The sequence below is a fragment of the Callionymus lyra genome, chromosome 6 (assembly GCF_982586985.1).
Source record: "Callionymus lyra chromosome 6, fCalLyr1.hap1.1, whole genome shotgun sequence".
NCBI classification, from domain to species: domain Eukaryota; kingdom Metazoa; phylum Chordata; class Actinopteri; order Syngnathiformes; family Callionymidae; genus Callionymus; species Callionymus lyra.
This window is the reverse complement of record NC_141823.1, coordinates 35,179,855-35,204,305: the sequence shown is the minus strand read 5'-3', so window position 1 is coordinate 35,204,305 and position 24,451 is coordinate 35,179,855. Positions and strand designations below refer to the sequence as shown.

Here is a 24,451-nt window from a genome sequence, read left to right as displayed (position 1 = left end):
CTCCTTTACCATCTGAGCAATTTTTTTATTATAATGTTTGATTTTATATTTTATTAGGTAAAAGCATCGTTTTCAATATGATTATAAATCCTTTGTAGTCAGTCTGGTCACAAAGTATTCTGGGAATGGCCCACAATAGCACGATTATGTCAAAAAATGATGATCACATTTTTTTTCACAATATTGTAATCACAATTTCTCTTTGGGAAAACATATATAAATATTTTCAGTGGTTGTTAATGGACATGCATTTTATGACCCAGTATATCATAATCTTTTACAGATTCAGATTTTGTTTTACATTTTGACATTTTTGAGGTTTAGTTTGACAGATTTGTTTTAAACAACTGTAATCAAACATTTGGGTTTTTATTTTGGGTTATTCCAGATCAACAGTTTAACTAAAAAAAAATGTAATTACTGATATTTCTCATTTGCTGATAATTGGAAGCAAAACCAGTTCAGATTGAATTTCAGGTTGAGAGTAGTGCAGTTGCATTGACGCAGAAAAGTAAAGCTAATGCTTCTACAGAATAGATTTCATGCCACAAGACACAAGACTATTAGTTTATATTCCTCTATATTGTTTTGGCTATCACGCTATAGGTAATAGATTACTTTTCCAACACAAGATGGAATCATAATTCCTAAACTGAGGCCACAAGCTTTCTAATTGTTTCTACTTGTACGATCATATTCCAATCATACGTTCAAGATCCTGAGAGTTTAATAACTGGATGACACATGATACATAATCCTTGTGATAATAACAAAATGATGTTCAGGCCCACAAGGCATTGGATCGAAGTGGGCAGCGACTACCTTTATATTATTGGACAATATTTTGACTTGAGTTGATTTCAATTGCAGACCACATACTGCTTAAAAAGAGACAATCAAAGGTAAATATATTACAGGTCAAGACCACATAAACAAGACCAATACATTATCCTGACCGAAGAGTATCGAGACAAAGACATTTGTTTTTGGAAAGTAATTTTATAATTATTTTAACTTTGACGATGGCATTTTTTTTTAACAATCTGTACATTGTTTATTTCTTATTTATGCTTTTTTTTTACAATATTTGTTATTATATATATTTAACAAATATTACTAAGCACATCTATTCATACTGCATGTATGTAGGGAGAACATGATGCCATCGTATTTATCGGGCTTGTTCAAAATATTTCCTTGTAATTTGGATACTCTGCACTAAACTGCGCTTGTTACCTTGAACTTACTAGCACTGCTGCAGCTTTCTGGGTCAATACTGATCCCAGTTAGCAGTGTGGACAGTGTATCCAATGCAAAACAAACTCCCAATTAAAGTTTGGAGTTCTGATTATGAGTTTTGTATTAGCTGCAGACGAGACCGCTCCTTCTTGTTTAGACAAGAAAATAAAATGTTGCTGCTAGTCTAGACGAGAAGACACAAACACATGGATTATAAACTCCTAATTTTAAATTCATAAAATGCATTTATTATTGAGACGAGACACATTAAAAGTCGTCTTGAGACCAAGACGGATCTTGAGTACTACAACACTAGTTGATATCACTTTTCGATCATACAATGTACATCCAGATGGTATTTAATCATTTCCATTATTAGCCAAGATAGCAAAAATATTTCAACAATGACTATAGTTAAAATGAGTTCTGGATGATCAAGAATACACATGTAGGGATAACTGGGTAGATAACAGTTATTCCTCCACTACATGCTTCATTCATTTCTTCTCTTATTGACACAGATTTATGAGCAAGGAGAATGTGTATTTTGTTTTGCATCGTTTTTTAACAGTCTCAGTTGATCAGTGTAATTTGGTGTGGTTGGTTGAGTGTTGCCATTCTGTTCCTTCCAAATAAAAGCATAACAATCGATACGCTTTCTTAAGGACTAACAGCACATTTTAAAAATAGTCCTATTTTTGTGTAAAATCGCTTTTGTTCGCTTTGTCTCATATGTGCCCGAAGTGACAATTTCCATTGACTTTATAAATGTAGCTGTCCTGTTGATGATTGCAGGTTGCTTATGTCAAAAGTTATAAGTTTAGAAGAATACATTTTTGAAAAGGCTTCTCTAAATGCATCACACACTCAAAGGTTGAATAAAATGACTTTCTCTCTCTGAAGAGTAATTAAACATGGCGAGGTTTGCTAAAGGCAATCATTTTATCCTTATTCTCATTCAGGTTTTAGAGTTGTATTCTCTTCTGAAGTTCTTTCTGTTAATGCCAGTCTCACATTAAGTGTAAAATTAGCCAAGTCAGCTGCTTGAGAAAGTATAATTTGCACGCTAGCTAATGTCATCTTTGTCCTCTGCAGCTAATAATTTTTTTTTTTTCAGACTTTCAGGAGAAAGATATATTTTTGTTGTGTACTTTATATTCCCCCTTTCACTTTGAGCCCTATGGCTTCTCTCTGACACAAAAAAAAAGACAGAATGATCAATAAAACAAACTAAATTATATATATAACATATGTATGTTTGCATACCAAAAATGTTTTAAAACACAGGGGAAACGAGAATAATTGTACTAAAGAGCATGCAAACAGTATTACTGAGGACAAGAAAAAATAGTTTGAGATCATTTGGAGACTTTAAAGTTATAAAATATTGAGCACTGACGCCAGGCCAACTGAAGTAATTGTAAGCCAGACAGTAGCAAGAGGAAATAAAGCAGACAATGATGTAGACACAAAGAAATAAGCTATTTTAAGAACAACTTGAGCTCATACTGTTGATGCAGGATAGTGGGTGACCTTGGATAATTGCTTCCAATGATATGCTATACAGTCTGATGACTAGAGAAAAACCTGCAGACCATGAACTGATCACTGGTGACAATTCAGTGTACCAGTGCAGTGAATATAGGGTTACACTTTTTCAGAACGACCAGTGCTCTTGTTATAACAAACATTACAATGTATTATTTTAAGAATATACCTCGAATAATGGAGAACCACCTTTGAGGCTAAGTCCAAAGGAAACTATTAAATTTACGTGGATAATAATGAATTAATTGTCCTTATTAATTAATTATGAAACAATCGTTTGAATCAATCTCATCAACTGAAGTCACTACTTGTTGTCTTGATTAATGTTTTTTACTGATAAAGAGGCTCTTAAATTGATTATACAAAAATCTAAAAAAAAAAAAGTTAATTCAACTGACGTACTTTTTATAGGATTTATTGAAAGAAACAAAGAGAAAGGGGAGAACAGTACAAGCTTGCTTCTTATTGGCTCCTCTAGGGTGGGAACCTCCTCAATTTAGATGGGACCTCAAAGTGGGCTCTGGATTAGACCTTTAATGTAAGACTTATATGCTAATATATGCTTCTATAAAAAATACACTATGTCAGAAAATTATTTTAAAGGTTTAAGTGTCTCTTAAATTGATCTTGGATCTCTATTGTACTCATCAGTTTGTGTCTGTTCATACAAAACTGTCTTTTAATTTAAATATTAACATTAGAAAATGTTATTAAGCCCCAATTGAATATAAACAAAATGTGGTCATGAAGTCCCTTCAAAGACTGGTGTTGAGCACCTTGAAACTGCCCCTGGTTAAATCGAAATCTTACAGTAATTTAGTTTATTTAATTTATTTTAAAAGTTTTCAGAAGTTGGCTGAAAAGTGAGTAAACATTTCAAACTTTGTTGTAGCTAAAGCGAACATGAGAGCAAATCTATGTTCGCAATTAAACGCCTGCTGACACATGCTCGATGAACCATATCTGTTATATCTCGGCCATGATTAGTTAGTGTATTTTGCATGTGGGCGGGATTGTATTTTATAGTATTGTGGGGTGTATGATGGAAAGAAGCGTTCTGGAATAGGCCGTTTTTGAAGCATTAGAAATATGCTTTTACGTAAAGACGAATAACGTCGGATATACGTACTTTTATACTTAATTTCTTGCTTACTTACACTAGTTTACCTCAATATTAGATTGGGAGAAAGTAATAAAGTAATAACTTCAAAACATGGTCATGATAAGGAACTTACTGTACTGCAGCTTAGAGAGGAAGAATTCAACATGTGAAACATAAATAAGAGTTTGGTTTTCCCCTTAGTTGCCCTTTAATGACTAAAGTACACTATTGAACAATTATGATTAAAAAAACATCATAACCCTATCATTTATATTATCAAGGATGATAACATATATTATAAAACAATTTTGACTCTATCCATCCATTCATTAATTCATCCATCAACACACCCATCATCCATCCATCCATCTACATGTTGTCACAATTTCTACAGCTAATTAATGACACACATGAAGCACCGTCTTGTTATATTACCCTGTTTCTATAGTATTTGGCTTCCTTCAGGAAACAGGTGTGATTGTAGATCATGGGGTTATCTCATTCTTAAACATTTTTTCAGTTTTAAAGCCAACAAAAATGTAAAGTGTTCTGCTGTCAAGCTATGAATCGTAATCACAAACATCAAGTGGTGATCCAAACATATGTTTCTCAAATATACTGTGCTGTTTATTTTTCTAATCTCTTCTGCCAACAGCACTCCAAGGTGCACTGATTTCAACAAGGGAGTTATTTTAGCAGACAGCAGCCATTTGCACTCTTTCCACTTAAAGCAAAAGTCACTTTGGGGCAGTACAGCAAAACGTAAACATGGCACATCTGGATACTGACAGGGTAGAGCCAACAGGCTTCCAGTCTTGTGAGTCTATTTTTGAGTTGACTGGTACATTTGTTCCAAATAGTGGGACTTGTCATATTCCTTGAAAACACTCCAAAACAACAAAAGCTGATGGGTTTAAACAAAATGAATACAGGTATTCAACTGATGATGCATTGTAAGAAAGTAAGTAAGTAATTTGTATTTATATAGGGCTTTTCCAGACCAGGGTCACAAAGCGCTAAAACAATCAAAACAGTATTCAATAAAGTATATACTTTAAAGGTCAAGATAACATGTGGGACAGTTCTCTTTGCTTGTTTAATAATATTTTGGTTTAAAAAAAATGTTTTTATTTGACAAAAATGACAGATCTGTTAATAAAAGTGTGAGTGTATGTAAAAGGTTTATTTTCATTTTATTTTGTTGATTTTACTCAATGTCAGCTTGCATGTGTTGAATGTTGACATTTAACTGGACTTGAATCAATTCTTCCTCTTTTGAAGCAGTGGAGAATGGAACACGCACAGTGGGGTAGACTGCCCAGGATAGGGTCAGGATAATCCTGTAAAGAAGAATTTGTCCTGTTAAAATGCCCTTGAGCAGAAAAAAAAAGATTACCTGAGGAATAAAGTAACATTTTAACACGGAATGTGACGCATGACACAAGTTCAGTCTTTCTCTGCCCACTTTGAAACTGTTATTCTGAAGAGCAGGGTTGAGCTGGAGTTGAAATCTTCAGAAGAAACATTATACATGTAATTGTTTATTTTAAAGCCCTGAAATAAGTATTATCTGTTGCCAAGAGATGAGGAAATAAACAAATTAACCTGCTGTGCATCTCCTGGGCTGTGATTGTGCCCTGAAGAGGCATTTTACTCCTCGCTAGGATATTTTACTGGCTGACTAATGTGAATCTGCACAGGTTTGGATTACACAGTGCTCTTGACAATGTTTAAATAGCCTGTTAAGCTGCTCTGGCGTCTGCTAATGACCCCAAAACACTTCACTTATACCTTTGAAGAGCGTTCACCCATACATGCTCTTACTATTGAGCGTGTGCTGGCTTTAATGGAATGAGCCACAGAAATACAGGTTAAATAAAGAGGTTAATGAAAACACTTCCCAGTCTTTAGCAAAAGTCTTAAAATTAACCAAAACAATAAAACATTTGATAATTTAGACATGGCTCCTTTTTTGCTTTCACACCCTCACTTCAATATTCACTTAACACCTCTTCTCTCAACACTCTTTGGGCTGTCTCACACTTTTAATAATCACTATACCCATGCCAATCCACTCCAGTCTCTGAGTGTAAGTGATATCTTTGGGATTGTACAGAGGTCTAAGAGTTGTCGATTTAGTGAGTGTCATACTCTACATGAAGTTATAAACAAGCCACTAGCGACAGAAAGCTAAAGTTGACAGTGGTTGCTAAAGATGGAGTGCACAACACAAAAACATAACAGTATCAAAGAATACGTTGATCTTTTATGGTTAAAACAAGTGAATTATGTGCGAATACAGCATAAGTCGCCATTGTATGGTGAAAGTCAATTTACTTGATGAATAATGACTTAAGCAACTTGAAACTAATGTATTTTATGCATATACTGATTAAAACACATATTTCGCAGTTCATTTATACATTGTCTAAGACAATTAAGTTGTTAAGGTAGACTAAAGATTGTCACAAAAAGAAGTTTAACGATCACAAGAGGTGAAAACCAGCAGCAGGTTTATTAGCATGTGTGAAGGCACTGTGCTCGCACCGTGGCTGGGGCGTTTGTGTTCCCTCCGCAAATAAAGACACTAATCTTGTGGAGTTTGGGGTTGCAATCTGCTCTTAATGTCTTTCTTAATGGGGCTATTTGGGTGTATTCAGCAGCACTGGGCATCTCTGTTAATGAACCCTACTGTGAGAAGAATAAGATTTCAGTTTAGTCTACTCTTTGTGTTAGCTTCCCAAACTGAGTGGCCATAGGTGTGAAAGCACAAACAAGTCTGCCTTTTTCAACTTCATTAATTGACCCAGCCACATGATCTAACAGGTTCTATAAATGTCCTTGTTATTTTATTATATTATCATAAGTTACCAGATAGATAAAATAAGTTACAAGATAATATAACAGTATTTGTTTTCATTCAACCCCTCCTTTAAATAATGTAAATACACTAAACTAGCCATAGGTATATGGATGGAAGAAATATTAATTGCTTGTGTTATTGCTAACTAAACAACATTTATAACATATTAAGCATTATGTTACATGGTATACATTTATAAATGTATGATGAACATACATCCTCAATTGTTGCACTACAGTTAAGCTTAAATATATAAGATCTAACTGAGACAAAAAGAGGCTTGTGTTACAAGGATTAATTGGCCAACAGATTGATGACCTCAGTAAAAATGGTGAATACTATATTTGGTTTATTTCTAGCCAAGTTTAATGTGATTCAGGGAGACACCCAAATGTATGCAATTAGAACAAAAGATCCATCTGTCCCCTCAGTCTGAAGTGAAACCTTTTTTTTTACATTACATTTAAATTCAGCAAATACAATATGAATGGCCTATTTGATTTGTTGTTAGCCAGGAGTTAATGCTTCACAATGTTATTTTGCATCTTATTCAAATTATTTGTGATGATTCTTGGATGATTCAAATTGGTCAGAAAATGCAAGAGTGGATATATATTCATGTTTTCTTGAACTATCAGACTTATATTTATTCGGCTGAATCTCAAATAGAGGTTGTTACTGACAGCAATATTTTGTTATTTTCTACTGATGTGGACGATCTTTAATCCTTAACTCATGAAATAATGTTTAATAAATCACAAGTTCCTACTGTACTAAATAGATTCATAGTAGTAAAACTAATGGTTTTATATAAAGTATTCATATGTAACTGTTAAAAAGGTTATTTGTAGGTTAAGATGATAAGCAGATCAAAATGAGACAAGACGCGATAATATATATATATATAAACTTATATCTGTGGATACTTGATCATGCTTTGAGAATCTCCCTCCTACACCCAATTTACTCAGGCCAGCCCTACAACAGTATCCAACATGTCTTTGTGTTTCAGAACTTCACTTCAATTTGGATTTATTATTACCAAGTAATAAAACGCATCATTAAATTTCATTAGTCAATACTTTTGTAACACATATTACTTTTTTGGGGTCACAGGGGACTGCAGCCTATTCCAGCTACATAGGGTGTGAGGAGGGGACACCCTGAACAAGTCAACCTGTCGCACATAGACAAGCGGTTTATTCTGATGATCCTAACAATTATGACTCTTTCTCTTGTTTATGTTCACCTCTAGGTAATAAAGCTGTCTTTTGAAGAGTTCAATCTAGAAAGAGGCTATGACACCCTCACCGTGGGAGATGGAGGAAAGATAGGAGACACCCGCCGCATGCTCTACGTGTAAGTGCTGCAGCGTATTCATGGCTACTCCTGGTATGTGATTTCCTGTTGGGGATTGTGTCAGTTCTGTCAATTTCTGTAGTTTTATCTGCCGTTATCTAACAATGGCAATTTTGCAGTAATTAATAACCAAGACCAATGTTTCATATTCAGACCCGTTTATTTTTCTTATAGAAAACTAACCTCAAGAACACTCAATATCACTGGTATGAGAAACCAGAGTTTAATTTGCAGAGTCCAAAGAAATTCTACCTAATCTTTTCTATTAGTTTCAAGGCACAATAACAAGTGTATAAAATATTTAAAAGTGCTTTAACTGGAAGAATAAACACTCCTTTGGCAGAGGAAAAAACATGGCTAATCTGGGCAAAGAGGAACTGGAACCATGCATACTTCCTCCATGATGCTAATTTAATCTTGAAAAATCTCGACGCCTCAGGCTTAAAAATAAACAGACAATTTTTCGTTAAACTAAACTGCCTCTAATAAGATAGCTCGAGACATGACATGGTAAAAAAAAAGAGAACTTAATTAGAAATAACTTAATGGCCAGAAATTGCATTACAACAGTATTTGTACTATTTATAACAGTCTACTTCTATATTGTAACCAGCCCGATTATCTAAATTCTTAACCCTTGTTTTCTGGCAAAGTGTCAAAGTAAATAACTGTTTATCTTAAAGGTTGCAACCAGCTCTCTGCTTTACAAATTTTAATGGGTTTTTATCTTTCTTTAGCCTTCTTTTTTTAAGAGGGTTCTTGCACTACTGTTCTGTGCTTTAAAGTGACGATATAGGCTTGCAGTTGCTGTTCAATGTTATGATACACAATGTAGTATTCTGACATTACATTACAATTTGAACACGTATATTGCCAGGGTTGTAAACATAGGTTGTTTTAATTGTGATGACAGTACAGAATAAAAAGAAAGAAAGAAATCTAAGTGAAATAAAATAAAATAAAAATAAAAAGAATACCATAAAATAAGAAACGTTACATTGTGTAACCAGAGTAACCAGGTTAGTGATATGACAGATGTAGATTGTAATAGATTGAACAAATAATGGCCACAAATTATGTCATGTATGTCATGTAATGTTTTTGCCACATTCTTTTTACCATGTTTTGTCTTGGGCTATCTTGTTTGGGGCAGTTTAATCTTTGTGAAGCCTGAGGGACATACGTTTTTTTGGAACTCTGGCCAAGGTGGCCTAATGTAGCAGTTCCATTGCTGTAGCTAATTTAAAATGCCAAGGCGAAGTTCGACCATCAGCACTAATGGCTTGGAAGAACTGTCTTTGGACACGTGCACCAGCATATTCTGGGTATGGTAGCAGACAGACTGAATATGGTAGCAGACAGGTTGTCTAATGGGGCTGCCAAGGACGAATAGGGACTATCTGAGTTGAGAACAGCCAAGATCTTCAATCACCTTCAATCGATCTCTTTGCCATCTACACAGTCCAGTTGACCTGCCTTTGAACCTTTATGGACAGTCTGAGGGTGTTATGGCGGTGTCCCACTCTTCCTGGGTCCTCTCCAGTTGGTCATTACTTGGTCCTAAAAAGTCCTAAATAGAGATTTTGTTGAAGTATTTTATGGTGGAAATAGTCCCAGGAGCAAATACTAGATTCGATTTTGATATTAATCAGTTGGTCATCCACATTACTTGGTAAGTGCAACTGTTCCATCAGTAGATTTACTAGCAAACGTTCAGGTTATGAGGTTTGAATAGTTTGTCAATTTAGGAATCTGATGTATTGCTGTCTCAAGGTCAGGATTAGCATTCACTGCTTCAAAGATCGTACCGGTAACAAAGTAGTCTGTGCCTCCACATTCCTTTCCCACACAAGTAGTGAAAAGAAACACAATCAGTGAGATAATAATAATTTATTTGGTTTAGTAAATTTGGTTAAGTAAATTGTCTGTCCCATCACAATATTTTGTCCAAGCCAGTACCAATAAGTGTGAGGTCAGCTGTGAAAAACTGTGACAGACATAAATCATGATTTTGTTGGATTTGAAGTATAGTTTGAAATACATTATTCTAGTAAAGATGGGGGAATAAAAAAAATAAAAAAAATGCTAATTATATTAATATATACTTTCTGGATATTAAGGAAATAACATCCAGAAAATATATTATATACCTAGATACATGTCTCCTTCCAAAAGGAGAAGGACACATCATATTGCCAAAAATGAAAAACGAGATTGAAACATTCTTTTTGACACTTCCCTTAGCAGTTTATGTTTTTTTCAAGATACTTTTTGATGCATTTTAAACGTACAATGCAGCATAGTTGAAGGCCCCAACCCAAAAGGATCTGAATCTATAAGATTATCCAAAACATAGTTTGCACAAGAGGTACTACACTGCTGCCATGAAAGGGAAAATATAGTGGTGTTAATCAAAATCAAAGTCACTAAAACTCTCAACATGATGAAACCAGTTGATAGAGAAAAGGGAAACTACTTCCTGAGGTCCAGAGATTCACAAACAGAAATGAGATTTGTTTTCAAAGGGTATTTTTAACAATATCCTCAGAAGCCTCAAATGGATACAGATCAGGTTGATTGGAAAAAGTTGCTCGGACAGCAGCTTGCCTGAAGGCTGTCCTTGGGTCGAGCTCAGGAAGCAGGAAGAATATATACACAATGAGATCCGACTAGAATTCTGTTCATCAGTCAGGCAGGATCATTCTTTGTTTCATCACCCCCAAAAATTTCCCTATGCATATATGGCAATAGAACACTTACAGTATTTGTATGTGGATGGAAACACCTTTTCAGTCTTTTGGCTACAATAAGAGTCCAGTAACGTCCAGAAAGATTAAAGTACTCAAAATATTTAAAGGGACACTAATGTCAAACTGCAACTCTCCTGACTTATTCACATGTTTGAAATGTTAGTTGAAACTCCTCTCCAAGATGCAATCCAAGTCCCTCATCAATATGTTTGGAAGTTATTAATGTATAAAGTTCTCCCCTGTCCGAAATCTCGACAAACAAGAGGTTACGAAAGTAAAGCCTGTTGTGACGTTATAATGGGCTTCACTCCTCCTCCAACCAGCTGTAATCCCTCCCCAATTATTTAGATGAGTCCGTTGGCACAATCACAGCAGAGAGTTAATCTCCAGAAAAACAAAAGCGTTTTCAGTGGTCAAGGCTTACATTTTCTATATATTTTAATTAAAATAAACTTTGTGCAAATATAATATAGCTATTAAAGGTACACTTAAATTAACACATTAGCTGCCCCATCAAGAAAGGCTTAAGATGAGGTATTTCCATAATCATTTAAATGATTATCTTTGTGTACCCCAAATAAACAAAGGTGTCACATTTTGTTTCTTTCAGACTCACTGGCTCCAGTGTGCCGGATCTCATTGTCAGCCTGTCCAATCAGATGTGGCTGCATCTACAATCAGACGATACGATTGGTTCGGCTGGGTTCAAGGCCATCTATGAGGGTAAGTAAGGCCACACTTAAACCTCCAGAGAAGTATTCTTCAATTAGCGCAAAAAGTTGCTTCAATTGTTGTGTTTGTTTTGTTTTAAAGTATATATATATATATATATATATATATATATATATATATATATATATATATATGTATACATAGCTAAATAAGCCCCCAAAAAAGTGAATTAAGGTGGATTATATGCCCTACGATTTGTTATAGAGGCTGAAATTCTAGAAAACTGGCATAACTTTGTTTGTGATATTCTAATTTTTGGAGATTTTCAATTTGAGGTTTTCAAAAGTTTCACCTATGCCATACATTAGTTTCACCTTGTAAATCTAATTGCTAGAATAAACAAACCTTTGCTCAATATTATTTCAGTTTCACCTGTATTTAAAATTTCATTAGGGGCCTTGTGCCCCTCCTTGTGCCCCCTTTCCCTTGACCTTACTCAGTAGGCCCTCCCCCTTAAACCTTCAGTAAGAGGTTATTAACTACGTGCTAAATTGATACAAAGACACAAACGCACACCTACGATTTGAATACATACATGATAACACACTTATCTGTAATATATATATATATTTATACTGTATATATATATATATATATATATATATATATATATATATATTTTAGAAATTATCATAGTCCAGATAAATGTTAAAACAAACACTTTTAAATAAACAATAATTGTGCAATTAAAGAATTCAATTAGGTCAAATAAAAAAAAAAATCTTGGGCGCACAGTGGCTCAGTGGTAAGCGTGGTCACAGCAAGAGGCTTGCAGGTTTGCTTCCCAGTTGGGTTGGAAGCAACTTGTGACCCTTCTGTGTGAAGTTCGTATGTTCTCCCTGTGTGTAATGGGTTTACTCCTCCACAGTCCATAAACATACAGCGGTTAATTGTCCGTAGATATGAGCGCATGTGCGAACGTTGTTTGTCCTTGTGTGCCATGCGACAAACTCTGACAATTCACCACCTACGCAATACCTTGCTGAGCGCGCTGACCATAGCGGCGCCCAAGGGCTGTGGGCTGGGTCCAACCCTCTAATTCGTCTCACATGTTGTATCTGTCTGAGTTTGTGATTCTGTGCTCAGAGGTGTGTTATTTTTGTATCCCTGCACTGCTCCCCTTAAGGAGCAGGAACTAAATAAAACTAGAACAAAGCAAAACTGAGGGAACTAGTAGTGCAGAGGGAAAGGACTTGACAGCGGACAGTAGATGCAGGCACCGGAGGAGGAGGTATGGAGGAGGATTCAGCAAACAGGGAGCAAGGAGTATTGAAGCAGGAGCACGGAGTCTTGAAGCAGGACCTGGAGTCTTGGAGCAGGAGCACGGAGTCTTGGAGCATGAGCACAGAGTCTTGAAGGAGGAGCCTGGAGTCTTAGAGCAGGAGCGCGGAGTCCTGAAGCAGGAGCACGGAATCTTGGAGCAGGAGCACGGAGTCCTGAAGCAGGAGCACAGAGTCTTGGAGCAGGGGCACGGAGTCTTGAAGCAGGAGCCTGGAGTCTTGGAGCAGGAGCACGGAGTCCTGAAGCAGGAGCACAGAATCTTGGAGCAGGAGCACAGAGTCTTGGAGCATGAGCATGGAGTCTTGGAGTAGGAGCACAGAGTCTTGAAGCAGGAGCCTGGAGTCTTGGAGCAGGAGCACGGAGTCCTGAAGCAGGAGCACAGAGTCTTGGAGCAGGAGCACAGAGTCTTGGAGCAGGAGCACTGAGTCTTGGAGCAGGAGCATGGAGTCTTGGAGCCGGCTCGGAGTCTTCTTCTGTAGGAGAGTGCTGGTTGCTTGATAGCCTGCATGTCGTCACCAAGCCTCCAGTGCAGAGGGAGAGAGAGAGAGAGAGAGAGAGAGAAAGAAGCTGAAGCAAGCCTGGAGATTCTGGGTCTAACAGGATGATAAAAATATAAAGAAATGGACTTCTCTTTGGAATTGAAATGGAATGGAATTGAACAGCTTTTCTCCAAAGAGGCAAGCGTTTGATAGAAATATTTTGTTGTCAGATGTTTTCCAACCCACTCTTATCCTAGGCTTCAAACCAGCACTATTAAGACAGTAAAATTAAAAGGCAAGAGAATTTCCGAGAATACTCCCCTCCAAAGTAAATGACGTTTTTTAAAAGACTTCGCATGACAGAACATGCTTATTATCTGAGTAATTATGTAATGCTATATTATTTAGTTTGAAGGGCAACTGATGCCAAACTCCAACTTTTCTGACTCATTCACATCTTTCAAATATTGTTGTGTTGTGCAGGAGGTTGTCCACAGAAAGGATGAGGTCACTAAAGGTCACCACACAGAACATCTTTAACGGATATTACCGAACATTCTAGAATGTTCCCCAATCCCCAATAACAGCAGATGTTAACCAATATTTCTACCGTATTTGGTCTTCCTGTGTCTCTGCTCCTACCACTTCTTGTCGGTGTGTGTGGAGTTGCTCAGTTAACCCTTTATTCACCACCACAGTTGGTGTTTTCCTCTCCAAGATGCAGTCCCTCATGATGACGATGCTCCATTTTGAATTAAATACCTAATATGGTCATCTGAAATCTTGGCAAATGAGATTTTACAAGAGCAGAGCACATAATGATGTAATAATTGGCCTTCCTCCTTCAAGAGTTCATTTCTAGAAAATTGAGCGGTTTCAGTGGGAGGAGCTTAAGCACTTTTCTTAATGTAAATACATCAATTAAAAGAGAGTTTAGTACAAACCGACACATACTGATAAGTACACTAGATGTCAAGGATACATTTAAGAGACACTCAAATTCACCAAGTCATTATTTGCCCTTTAATATACGTTTAACATTTATAAATTAAAAAAAGGGATCTAAGCATTTAAGATATTGTTTATCTAAAAAAGGGGTTCAATTCTAAAGTCTTGATTTGGTGGGACAAGAAATACTTTAAAAAATACAACAGTCTGCATGTAGCCCCTAGGTCTGATATATAACTTCTGGGTTATATAACTTTTTAACAAGGAACTCGCCCACTGGACGTATACACAGTACAGTTCTTGAATTGATATTAAAAAGAAAGAAAAAGTGTTGTGAGGTAATGGACAATAAATAGATGAACAGTTAAAAATAAATATATGTTTTTATAGGTATGGGGTCTTGATTTCGTGCTGTTTATTCAGCTACCTAATATGTATCAAAATAAATGATAAAATCAAATAGCTGTAATTATATATTTTTTGCTGGCAAACAAGATGATTGTATTTTTGTTACAGAGATAGTTCGAGGAGGCTGTGGTGATCCAGGTGTACCTGCATTCGGTGGTCGCAGCGGGGATCGCTTTCAGCATGGAGACGTTCTGACCTTCTACTGCCAGTCAGCATTCGAGCTGGTCGGAGAAAGAGCAATTACATGTCAGCACAACAACCAGTGGTCGGGCAACAAGCCCAGTTGTGTCTGTAAGTGTTGAAAATGTAAACTTTGATTAAGGTGTCTATTTTTTTACGTTTTCCCCCTTCTTCCTGCAGTTTCATGTTTCTTTAACTTCACGGCTCCATCTGGGACACTGTTATCCCCAAACTATCCAGAGGAGTATGGCAACAACCTCAACTGTGTGTGGTTGATCATATCTGAACCAGGCAGCCGCATCCATCTTCTTTTTTCGGACTTTGACTTAGAACCACAATTCGACTGGCTGGTGGTGAAAGATGAAGGTACTTTTATCATAATTTTATATAATTGTATACCGGCTGGTGAAATTTTTAGGCTTTATAGAGAGTGAGAGAAAACCTTTAAAACTATAAATACTACAATTTAAATTTTTCTAACAAAGACACTGATGCAGCTAACAAAACAGACATGTTAGTGTCTTTGAAATAATATATCTATTGTATTACATTACTTCAAGCAAACAAGTTTATGTTCAGGCTATGATATCTTCTAACCTAGGTGAACATGAAAATGGTGCCTCAGAAAAATAGAAAATAAATTATGAATAGATCGATGAAACATGGCTTTGGTTTCCATTTGCAAGTTCTCATGATTCAGACAAAACTACAGCAGAAACCTTCAATTAAATTATCTTTTATTTTATTTCCTCTTATTTCTCATTTGGTCTTATATTTCCGATAGTGTTTATATTCCGGCGTGTTGTTTTTGTTTTTGTAATTTTGTTGATTGACACTTAATCTGTTAATTTATTTATTCCATGGCAAAGGTCTTTCTGGATAATTAAGGATAAATGTACCTGCCCTCCTGCATTATAAAGTGCAGACATTTTTGACATGTTTGCTGGATCGATGTTTATCTGAGTCTGATTTAATTAAATGAAACTTAATGAATTTCTTTTTTCAGGTCTGTCCGAGCCAACAACTTTTGGGACATTTTCAGGTAAAGATGTTCCATCACAGATAGCATCCAAGGGACACATCATGCGTCTGGAATTCCAGTCGGATCACTCCAATACTGGAAAAGGCTTCAATATTAGTTACACAAGTATGTGCTATTTTGAGTTTGTCTGTGTCTTTGTCACTAGTCACCAGGCTGCTATTGGAAACAGTACCATGGCATTTATCCATTGTCAGACAGTCAGCATCAGCTGCTCTCAACAAACTTAGAAAAGTTAATGTTTGTATGTTATGTCATATTATATTCACTTATATGCGCACCTTCAAATATAATGTTGCAGGCAAATGTGCTAGCAAATCAACTCTTGGGTCAGTGATCAGTAGGCTAGCTAGCAGGGCCTTATGTAAACTGACATGCACTAGTCCTAGTGATTTCAAAATTTCAAAATATACACCTTGGCTAAAGGATGATAGATTTAGCTGAGGATGTATAAAAGGTAACTCAAGGACTTAAAGCGCAACATAGCACCATTCCCTGTATTTTCAACCCATGCTTTAAAATGTTGTTCTCACTCTTTCATTCTGTTTTCAGTCTCAAATGTCATGGTGATCGAGATAAGTAGTTTTTATGGGGAGAAAAAAAATCTCATTACCTGTTAAAAAATGTATCTAAAAAACATGTGCATAGTATGTACCATACTAACTTTTCCCACTTGAATTATTTTTCTGTAAATGTGCATTTGTTGCCGTCTGACCGCTTTGAAGTTTTAGAAAAGTCTGATGATGCTTTCATCATTTTTGAATGGTTCTACTTCAGCAATCTGCCATGAACAGTTTCGCCCGCTTTCAGTTTAAAACCAGATTTATGCCCTTGTGCTTCTCTCTGCTCCTTGTTCTGCATGACTTAGTCCTATTAATTCCCTTTGATTTCTATGCGTGCCGTTTTACTGCGTACCTCCCAATTGACCTTGTCTGTCAGTCATGTTTGAGAGGTGACATTTCCCAAATTAAAACACTGAAACATTTTTTTTCTCTTTTTCAACAACATCATCAGTTAGCAAATAACTGATCATAATGCTGAAGCATGGCAAATACAATCATGAATATAAGAGTTATTGTGACAAACCATCTAAGTCTAATATATTTGCATATTCCAGATTACGCACACAGAAGTAAAATAGAACAACCTTGTCACGTATACAGATTATTTGAATGCAAAGTAGTTATTTGCTTTAATGCAAATTCATCTTTTTTTAACAATATACACCTTCTACAAGCAACCTGCTAAAATGTGCTTTGTGACCCACTGTTGGTTTGCAACCGACCCGTTGAAATCCGCTAATTGATTTAAACAATGTTGAACTGTATTGAGCCTTTGTCCCCTGAAGGTTCTTACAAACTCAAATGTGATTTGTCAAGCCTCCTGAAGTTCTAGCAATATAGATATAAAGTATCAATAACAACATAAATGAAGTAGTCGGTCAATATTCTGTTAATAAATTACAAAAGTATTAACATGGTGCAGAAAAGTACAAAACTAAACATTTCAGTTTCCTTTAAGTTCAAAATCTTGATTATGGATGATCACAGACTATACACTGGGGTACACTAAAGGACAGACAATGAACAAAACACATAATTGAGTGTGAATGTCTTATATAACATGAATAACACTCAATCTTTATTGGCTCAATTAAATCTAGTCAAAAACTGGAGTAGAGAATGTAGTGAACATTGTTTGTGTATTTCACAGGTGTGCTTTATGTTATTTTATAACATCCCTAAAAATTCTAGCATAGCATTATTCTTAATGTATAAAAATTATATATGTTTGTGTCTGTAACTTCAGGCATAATGAATCATGGTACAGAGATTTCAATATGTTCGCATGCATCGTTGCAGGACGTCATATCATTAGGGATGTCCCACCCTAAGATACAGGTAACTCTCGATTAAATACTGTGATGATATTTAGCCCTTAACAAGATATTACCATGATATGCATAACCATGATAGCTGTGATATTAAATATATTGCAACAAATGTGATCAGAAATGTATCATGATTTACTGTTTGTCACTGTAAAAGGAAAAATAACCATAAAAAGTCAAATGTATTTATCCCGCAACTTTGTATAATATACAAATGAATAAACGCTATACAGCTGGTCACATTAAAGTGCATGATCATTAATAACAAATCTTATGTAAACCAGGGCAGTGCTTTCGGATGAAAAATTCAGTAGCAACTGGTTTTATGTCAAATTGGGCCCATTTTTAGTTTAACAATTGCATGAAATCAAATATTGGGCATATTCCTGTATGAAACCAATAGTGTGCAGAGTTATGTTAACCTCCAATTCCTGGGAAGTGGGAATCACAATGTGCGTTGGGTCAAACTGGACACATGAAAGCATATTTAATTCATAGGAAAGAATATAAGATAAAGCTTGGCTCATTTATTTTCATGGTATTACTAAAATGTTTTATGTAAATCAGGCCAATGGTTTCTGATTCCAGACATTCAGTAATAATCTTTTATGTAAACTCCTGTTTACTTTCTAAATTTTTATTAAATGTTAACTTCCTTTAGCTTAAGTCTCATTTATTTGAGGGTACTACAGGTGTCATTGCTGCATATTTGAATGACTCTTAGTTGTACCTATGATTGACAAGCTTATGAAGTTATAATTATGGACTGGCCTTGTTGTCATTTCTTTTTAGCATTTGGTCAGAACGAGTGTCACGACCCTGGCGTTCCTGTCAACGGCCAAAGATACGGGGACAAGTTTTTGCTTGGCAGCTCTGTGGCTTTTCACTGCAATCAAGGCTTTATAAGGACACAGGTAGTATTAACATAATCCATTTTCCATTAATCCCTATTTATAAATTATGAAACAGTGTGCCTGTGTTAGAAACAAGTGTCTTTTATGTCCAGGGGTCAGATCATATCACCTGCATCATTCAGGATGGGAATGTTGTTTGGTCTGCGGCTGTGCCTCGCTGTGAAGGTATCACACAAAATCATTCCTTGATAGATCAACGACACAATAACAGAAAATAGAATTTTTGCAAATATAATTTAGTTTTTTATGAGGTTCAATAAATACTCAGATATATGAATGAGAAATCCTAAAACAAATGATAATTGATTACATTTAGAGCTCAGCATCTAATGAAAATGACAAAATCATGTTTATTTTTGCTGACAGAAACATTTTTCGTACATTGGCCAGGTCTGATTTACAGTGGCGAAGGCTTCTCAGTACGATAACTTCTAAAAAAAATAATAAATAAATTATTGAACTGTTGAAATAAATAAACATAATGTTATGTTGCAGACTGATTGTGTGTTGTCTGTTATTGTAAGGGAAGTAAAAGTAAACGTTTTACCTGTCCCACACCTGTAACCGACATAATTATGAGTTGCACAAACCTCTACCTATAAATTAATGTCAAAACATGCCAACTCGCTTCCTGCTGTCTTCCAAATATACGGAAATTAAGAAGCTGTTTTGACATGATTTTACAGATAAATCAATTTGATTTCCCTTTTAAATAATCAGGCAATGATTAGTTTAGCCTTTCTCAGCCGCTGCTGACATTCTGTTCCAGCTTAACGAGAGGAACACTATGGGACTAATGTATATGTATGAAACTCTAAAAGAAAGCTAAGATATATGAAGCAAAATAATAGGGCAGATCTTTATTGGAAAAGACTTTCTTTACAGAGAATTTAATTATTAACTTTTGCTGTGGCATGCTTTAATTACCTTTCAGCTCCATGTGGAGGTCATCTTACTGCTCCGACTGGGGTTCTGCTGTCTCCCGGCTGGCCTGCATTTTATAAAGACTCTCTGAACTGCCAGTGGGTGATTGAAGTGCAGCCAGACCATGCAGTGAAGATCCACTTTGATAGGTAAGCTGTTTTCTCAAGAGAACACGGGTTGTCAGGTTAAGTATTCTCATAGTCGGTTGAAGAAAACCAGCGCCACACATCAGCACAAATGTCAATGGCGATTCTCTTTATAGAGACATAAACCAATCAGACATCACACATCCGCTCCAGTTAATAATTGCTGGCTCTTTGCTATTCCTTAAAAGCATACATAAGTCACAAGTAGGTGGGCCTATCCTGGATATATTTGTTATTGGTGGTATTTCTGGAAAGACCAAATTATCATCAACATATCTGTGGCATTTTAATAATTTAGCCTTTCATGCTAAATAGCTTTTTAGCTAAAATGTTGTGCGATTGTAGATTGTCAATAGGCGGTCTTCCAATCATATTCAATCGTTATTGCTGTTTTCTGTGTCAGGAGTCAGAAGTGGGACCACGTCAACTATTTTGACTCCAGGCCCCCTTTTTTCAACAGAGGAAATGAAAGGGTGTATAGCATGGAACTGACATTCAGTTTTCCTGTGGATATTAAGAATGAGGTTTTCAATGGTACAACTGGGTGTTTACAGGATTTTTGTTAAAGTGGATGACTTTATGGGTAAAAATATTTCTTTGGTTGAATGCATTTAATACAGTTTATTACTGTGGCTCTTTTGAAGAAAAAATGTGTAATGCCAAAATAAAGTATTTCCAAGTTATTTAGCCCATTTGCTTACACGTTAAGTCTAGAGGTATCCAGACTTCATCCCACATTTAGCAGGAAAGATGGTAACCATACTGACAGATGGTCGACCCAGGTATGCTTTGCTGTCTCAGCTGTCCCACCAGGGATGTCAGGGGGACCATTTTGGCATGAAAAGTGTACTTATCGATCATTTGTTTTATATTTTCAAAATGCCCCGAAAGCACCACCATTCTGTCAGCTCTGCAGTCTCTCAGAAACTGAAGAACCATATTATTTTGCTTTAATATTAGTTGTCATATAGAATCAGAACCAGAGTCTGAGGAAAAAGGACTCCTTAAAAATGCTTTTATTTTCAAGATCTTAGCTGACGGGGCTGCCACCTCACAGTATAACTGACATGCTAATCGTCAACCCTTTAGCAACTATCCAATCTTCACCCCCTCCTTAGAGGTTATAGAGTAGGGACGATGTACCTACTAGAAAACCAGTACATTAGGGCTCTCAGTTCAACATAACATCTGCAGGAAGCTCGTCTGCATGTTCTACCAGTCTGTGGTGTGTTGGGGTGGGAATGTGTCCAAGAGGAGTGTCAACAGGTTGGACAGATTGATCAGAAAGGCTGGCTCTGTGGTTTGCATTAAGCTGGACTCACTGGTGACAGTTGCTGAGAGGAGATCACTGAACAAACTACTGTCCATCATGGATGATGACAGTCATGCTCTCAACACTGTCATCAGTGAGCAGAGAAGCTGAATGAGGGCATGAATACTCGTACCCAGGTGCAAAACAAATAGACTCAAGGACTCATTCATTCCTAGGGCTATTCAATTGTACAATTCTGTGTTCAGGGGCAGGAGTAGAGTAAAAGTATCATGATGTTCTGTTCTATGTTAGTCTTTGTATCCTTTGTCTTTTTTATTTTTCTTTGATCTATGTTCTTTATCTTTAGACTTAGATTGTATCATCTTGTTCTTTCTCTTTATTTCTCTTTGTTCTTGTTCTTATTTTATTTTGATTTATTTTTTATGAACAATTGCTGTATTTGCTGTGGCTAATTGGAAAAAAACAATAAAGTTCTACCTTCCTAACATATTATCATAAAACACCAAAAACATTATTATGATAAAAACAGGATATATTTCCTGAATTATTTACATTAGCACAGTAGAATAACTCAAAGAATGGATAAATCCATTAAAAAAAATGGTATAAAGCCAGTCTGAGAAAGAGAGAGATTAAAAAAGACAAAAAAGGCAAAGACTCAGCCAGTCTTATCTCGTAGGGCAGACTGTATCACGAGGCGCCCTAATCGAGAAAGCAAGGCCTTGGGCCTTTTGTTTTAGCCTCGACAGTAGTAACAGCTAATGGAGAGTATGAAATGCTGCTGGCTTAAAAGTGGTCAAAATATCATAAATGTAGCTGGTAGCTAGGCGAGATTTAAAAGTAATAAGTACAATTTTAAATGAAATTCCGGGAAGCCATTTCAATGAGGCTTTAACTAGGGTGATGTTTTCTGTTAAAACCAGTTAAACAGGGATGCAGTCAGTCGCTACATTTTATCAGGACAGTGAAGCCACAAAATCAGCTTCCTTTGTTGCATGAAAGGCCAGTCATAATAGATGAATTATGCTGTAATTCAATTCAAGGACTGCCATGATCTCACCAGAGCCATGCTCAAGGACGAAACCCTTCATGGCTGAGGACAGCTTTTTCCAAGCAATTTCACATACACCACTTCATTAAAACTAAAATCTGTTGAAACGTGTCAGTGACATTTAGGAACAAGCTTAAATGGTAAAGAAGCAAACTTCTGAAACATTGCTGGAAAAAAACAGTAGAACAAATGTATACTCTAGTACAATGAAAATAATCTGAAACTGGTCCGAAAGAGTCGAGAGTGTCAAGAGTCAAAATGTGTGCCGTTAATGTAGAGAAAAAAAAGAAGAATCTATTTTAGTCTATCTTTGGTCAATTTTTGTAGGTTCCTACCAGGTTGTGCAGGTACATTCTTCCATTGTTCTTTGGGAGGATAGATTAACAAATGGGTACGATTTGTGTCCATGTAATTCTAGCCAATAGCAGACACACACTTGATAAATGTGTTTTGTTTTGTCAAGATTTCAGACCGAGGTCAACTATGATACACTAGAAATACGGGATGGTCCTGTGTCTTCATCCCCACTGATTGGGGAATATCACGGAACCCAAGCGCCTCATTTCCTAATTTCCACATCCAACTCCCTTTACCTATTGTTCACCACAGACAATAGCCGCTCTGCAGCTGGATTCAGCATCAAATATGAGAGTAAGTTTAATTTAAACAGGCTCATGATATTGTTTGTCAAAACTATGCATATTTTGAAAGTTACCTCAATGGAAAACTATATTTTTGAAATGTGATTAAAGCTCTCAATATTTACTCTTTGGTATTTGTGCATGTGTGATGTGAATTTCAGGTGTGAGAATGGAGTCAGACTCTTGTCTTGATCCTGGAATCCCAGTCAATGGGCATCGCCATGGCAACAGCTTCTCCATTGGCTCCAGTGTTTCATTTACATGCAACTCAGGATATACGCTGAGTGACCAAGAGCCGATTGTCTGTGAACAAAATCATCAGTGGAATCATGCACTTCCCAGTTGTGACGGTAAGATTATTAAGAAAATTTGACACCACAAATTGTGTGAAATGGCTGGAAAATGCGAGACACTAGAGACGTCAAGACGACAAGACGTCATCCGGTAAAGAGGTCATTGGTGTCGTTCTAAACCTTTATACAGAATATCTCTTCCAGCTCATGTGACTGGATTTTATTAAGGGAGTAACTTTCTAATACTACACCTAATTGTTGTTCTTATCCAGTAACCCTTGTTTAAATTGTAGATAGATTAAGATGACATAAATCAACATAAAACAACTTGAACAAACATTAAGTTAGTCACTCTAGGAATCTTGAGTTTGTAAATGAAAGCACAAATTATACATTGAAACAATTATATTGCTTGAAACAATTTCCCAAAGGAGACCTCCTGAGGGATCAATAAAGTTTTACCTTACATATCATTGATGACACTATTTAAATACGGGTTTGTTTGGAAAAGTTCTTGGTGTCGGTTGTAAGTGTGTCAGCTGTGGGTATGTGTTAAGAATACTTCGTTTTATCCAGACCACATACTTGTCATGTGGTCGACAGAGCGTTTCTCTCATCTCTACAGAACAGCAAAGTTAACTTCTTTTTTTGTTTCTTATTTCTTCAATCTGCTCATTTTCTTTGTCATGATGCGGGGTTTAGATGTTTAATAAAGTTAGTGGAGTGTTGAATCTTGTAGCGTGATTTCTCCTCCTCTGCTCACATCTTCACTGCAGCAGAGCTGCTGCTGTGAGCTGCTGCTTCACCGGCGCTGGCGCGTGAAGTCAGTGCAAATATATATAAATATATATATATTTTAAATATTGATACAGTGCTATTGAATATCATAACAGTATCTCTCTCTACGTCGTCCTCGACTCACAGTCTTTCCGATTAACCATACTCATGGCTGTGTCTGTTGGTAAAAAACTCTCTTCTAATTGATAAATTCACTATTTAATTTTTCTGGAGATTTAGTTTATCGACACCCACTCTGCTGTGATTGGTCATGCATCAAGGAGCTTGTTATTACACCATAATGGGGTCCGTTCTACTCTTATTCCCAGAGATTTCAGACCGGGGGAAGACTTTGAAAACATGTGACTGAGTTAGGTTTTCACAGTAACTGCCCTTTAGATCTTAGAAGCTTTATTGTCATTGCAAAGTTCATTTGAATTCATTTTATTCATATATTCACATTTGATTATAGAAAGTATTTGCTAAATTATTTGCTGTAAAAGCCAGAAAAAGAGATCATGCATCGGTGTTCCTATAGTATATCGTATCGTCACACATGTATCCCGATACGTATCGTATCACCAGATTCTCGCTAATACAAAGCACTACTGAT

The 24,451-nt window shown here is 36.2% G+C and overlaps 1 protein-coding gene across 1 annotated transcript in view; it reads left to right on the top strand.

Moving 5' to 3' along the window:
• The window catches only part of LOC148078931 (CUB and sushi domain-containing protein 1-like), a 462,769-nt gene that overhangs the window by 327,525 nt on the left and 110,793 nt on the right, over positions 1-24,451 (top strand). The window contains exons 11-20 of the mRNA XM_087792967.1: positions 8,008-8,111; positions 11,472-11,584; positions 14,818-15,000; positions 15,070-15,255; positions 15,896-16,036; positions 18,612-18,733; positions 18,826-18,898; positions 19,668-19,806; positions 22,591-22,778; positions 22,930-23,118. Of these exons, the coding sequence (XP_087649093.1) occupies positions 8,008-8,111; positions 11,472-11,584; positions 14,818-15,000; positions 15,070-15,255; positions 15,896-16,036; positions 18,612-18,733; positions 18,826-18,898; positions 19,668-19,806; positions 22,591-22,778; positions 22,930-23,118 (1,438 nt within the window). The remainder of the gene's footprint in view (positions 1-8,007; positions 8,112-11,471; positions 11,585-14,817; positions 15,001-15,069; positions 15,256-15,895; positions 16,037-18,611; positions 18,734-18,825; positions 18,899-19,667; positions 19,807-22,590; positions 22,779-22,929; positions 23,119-24,451) is intronic.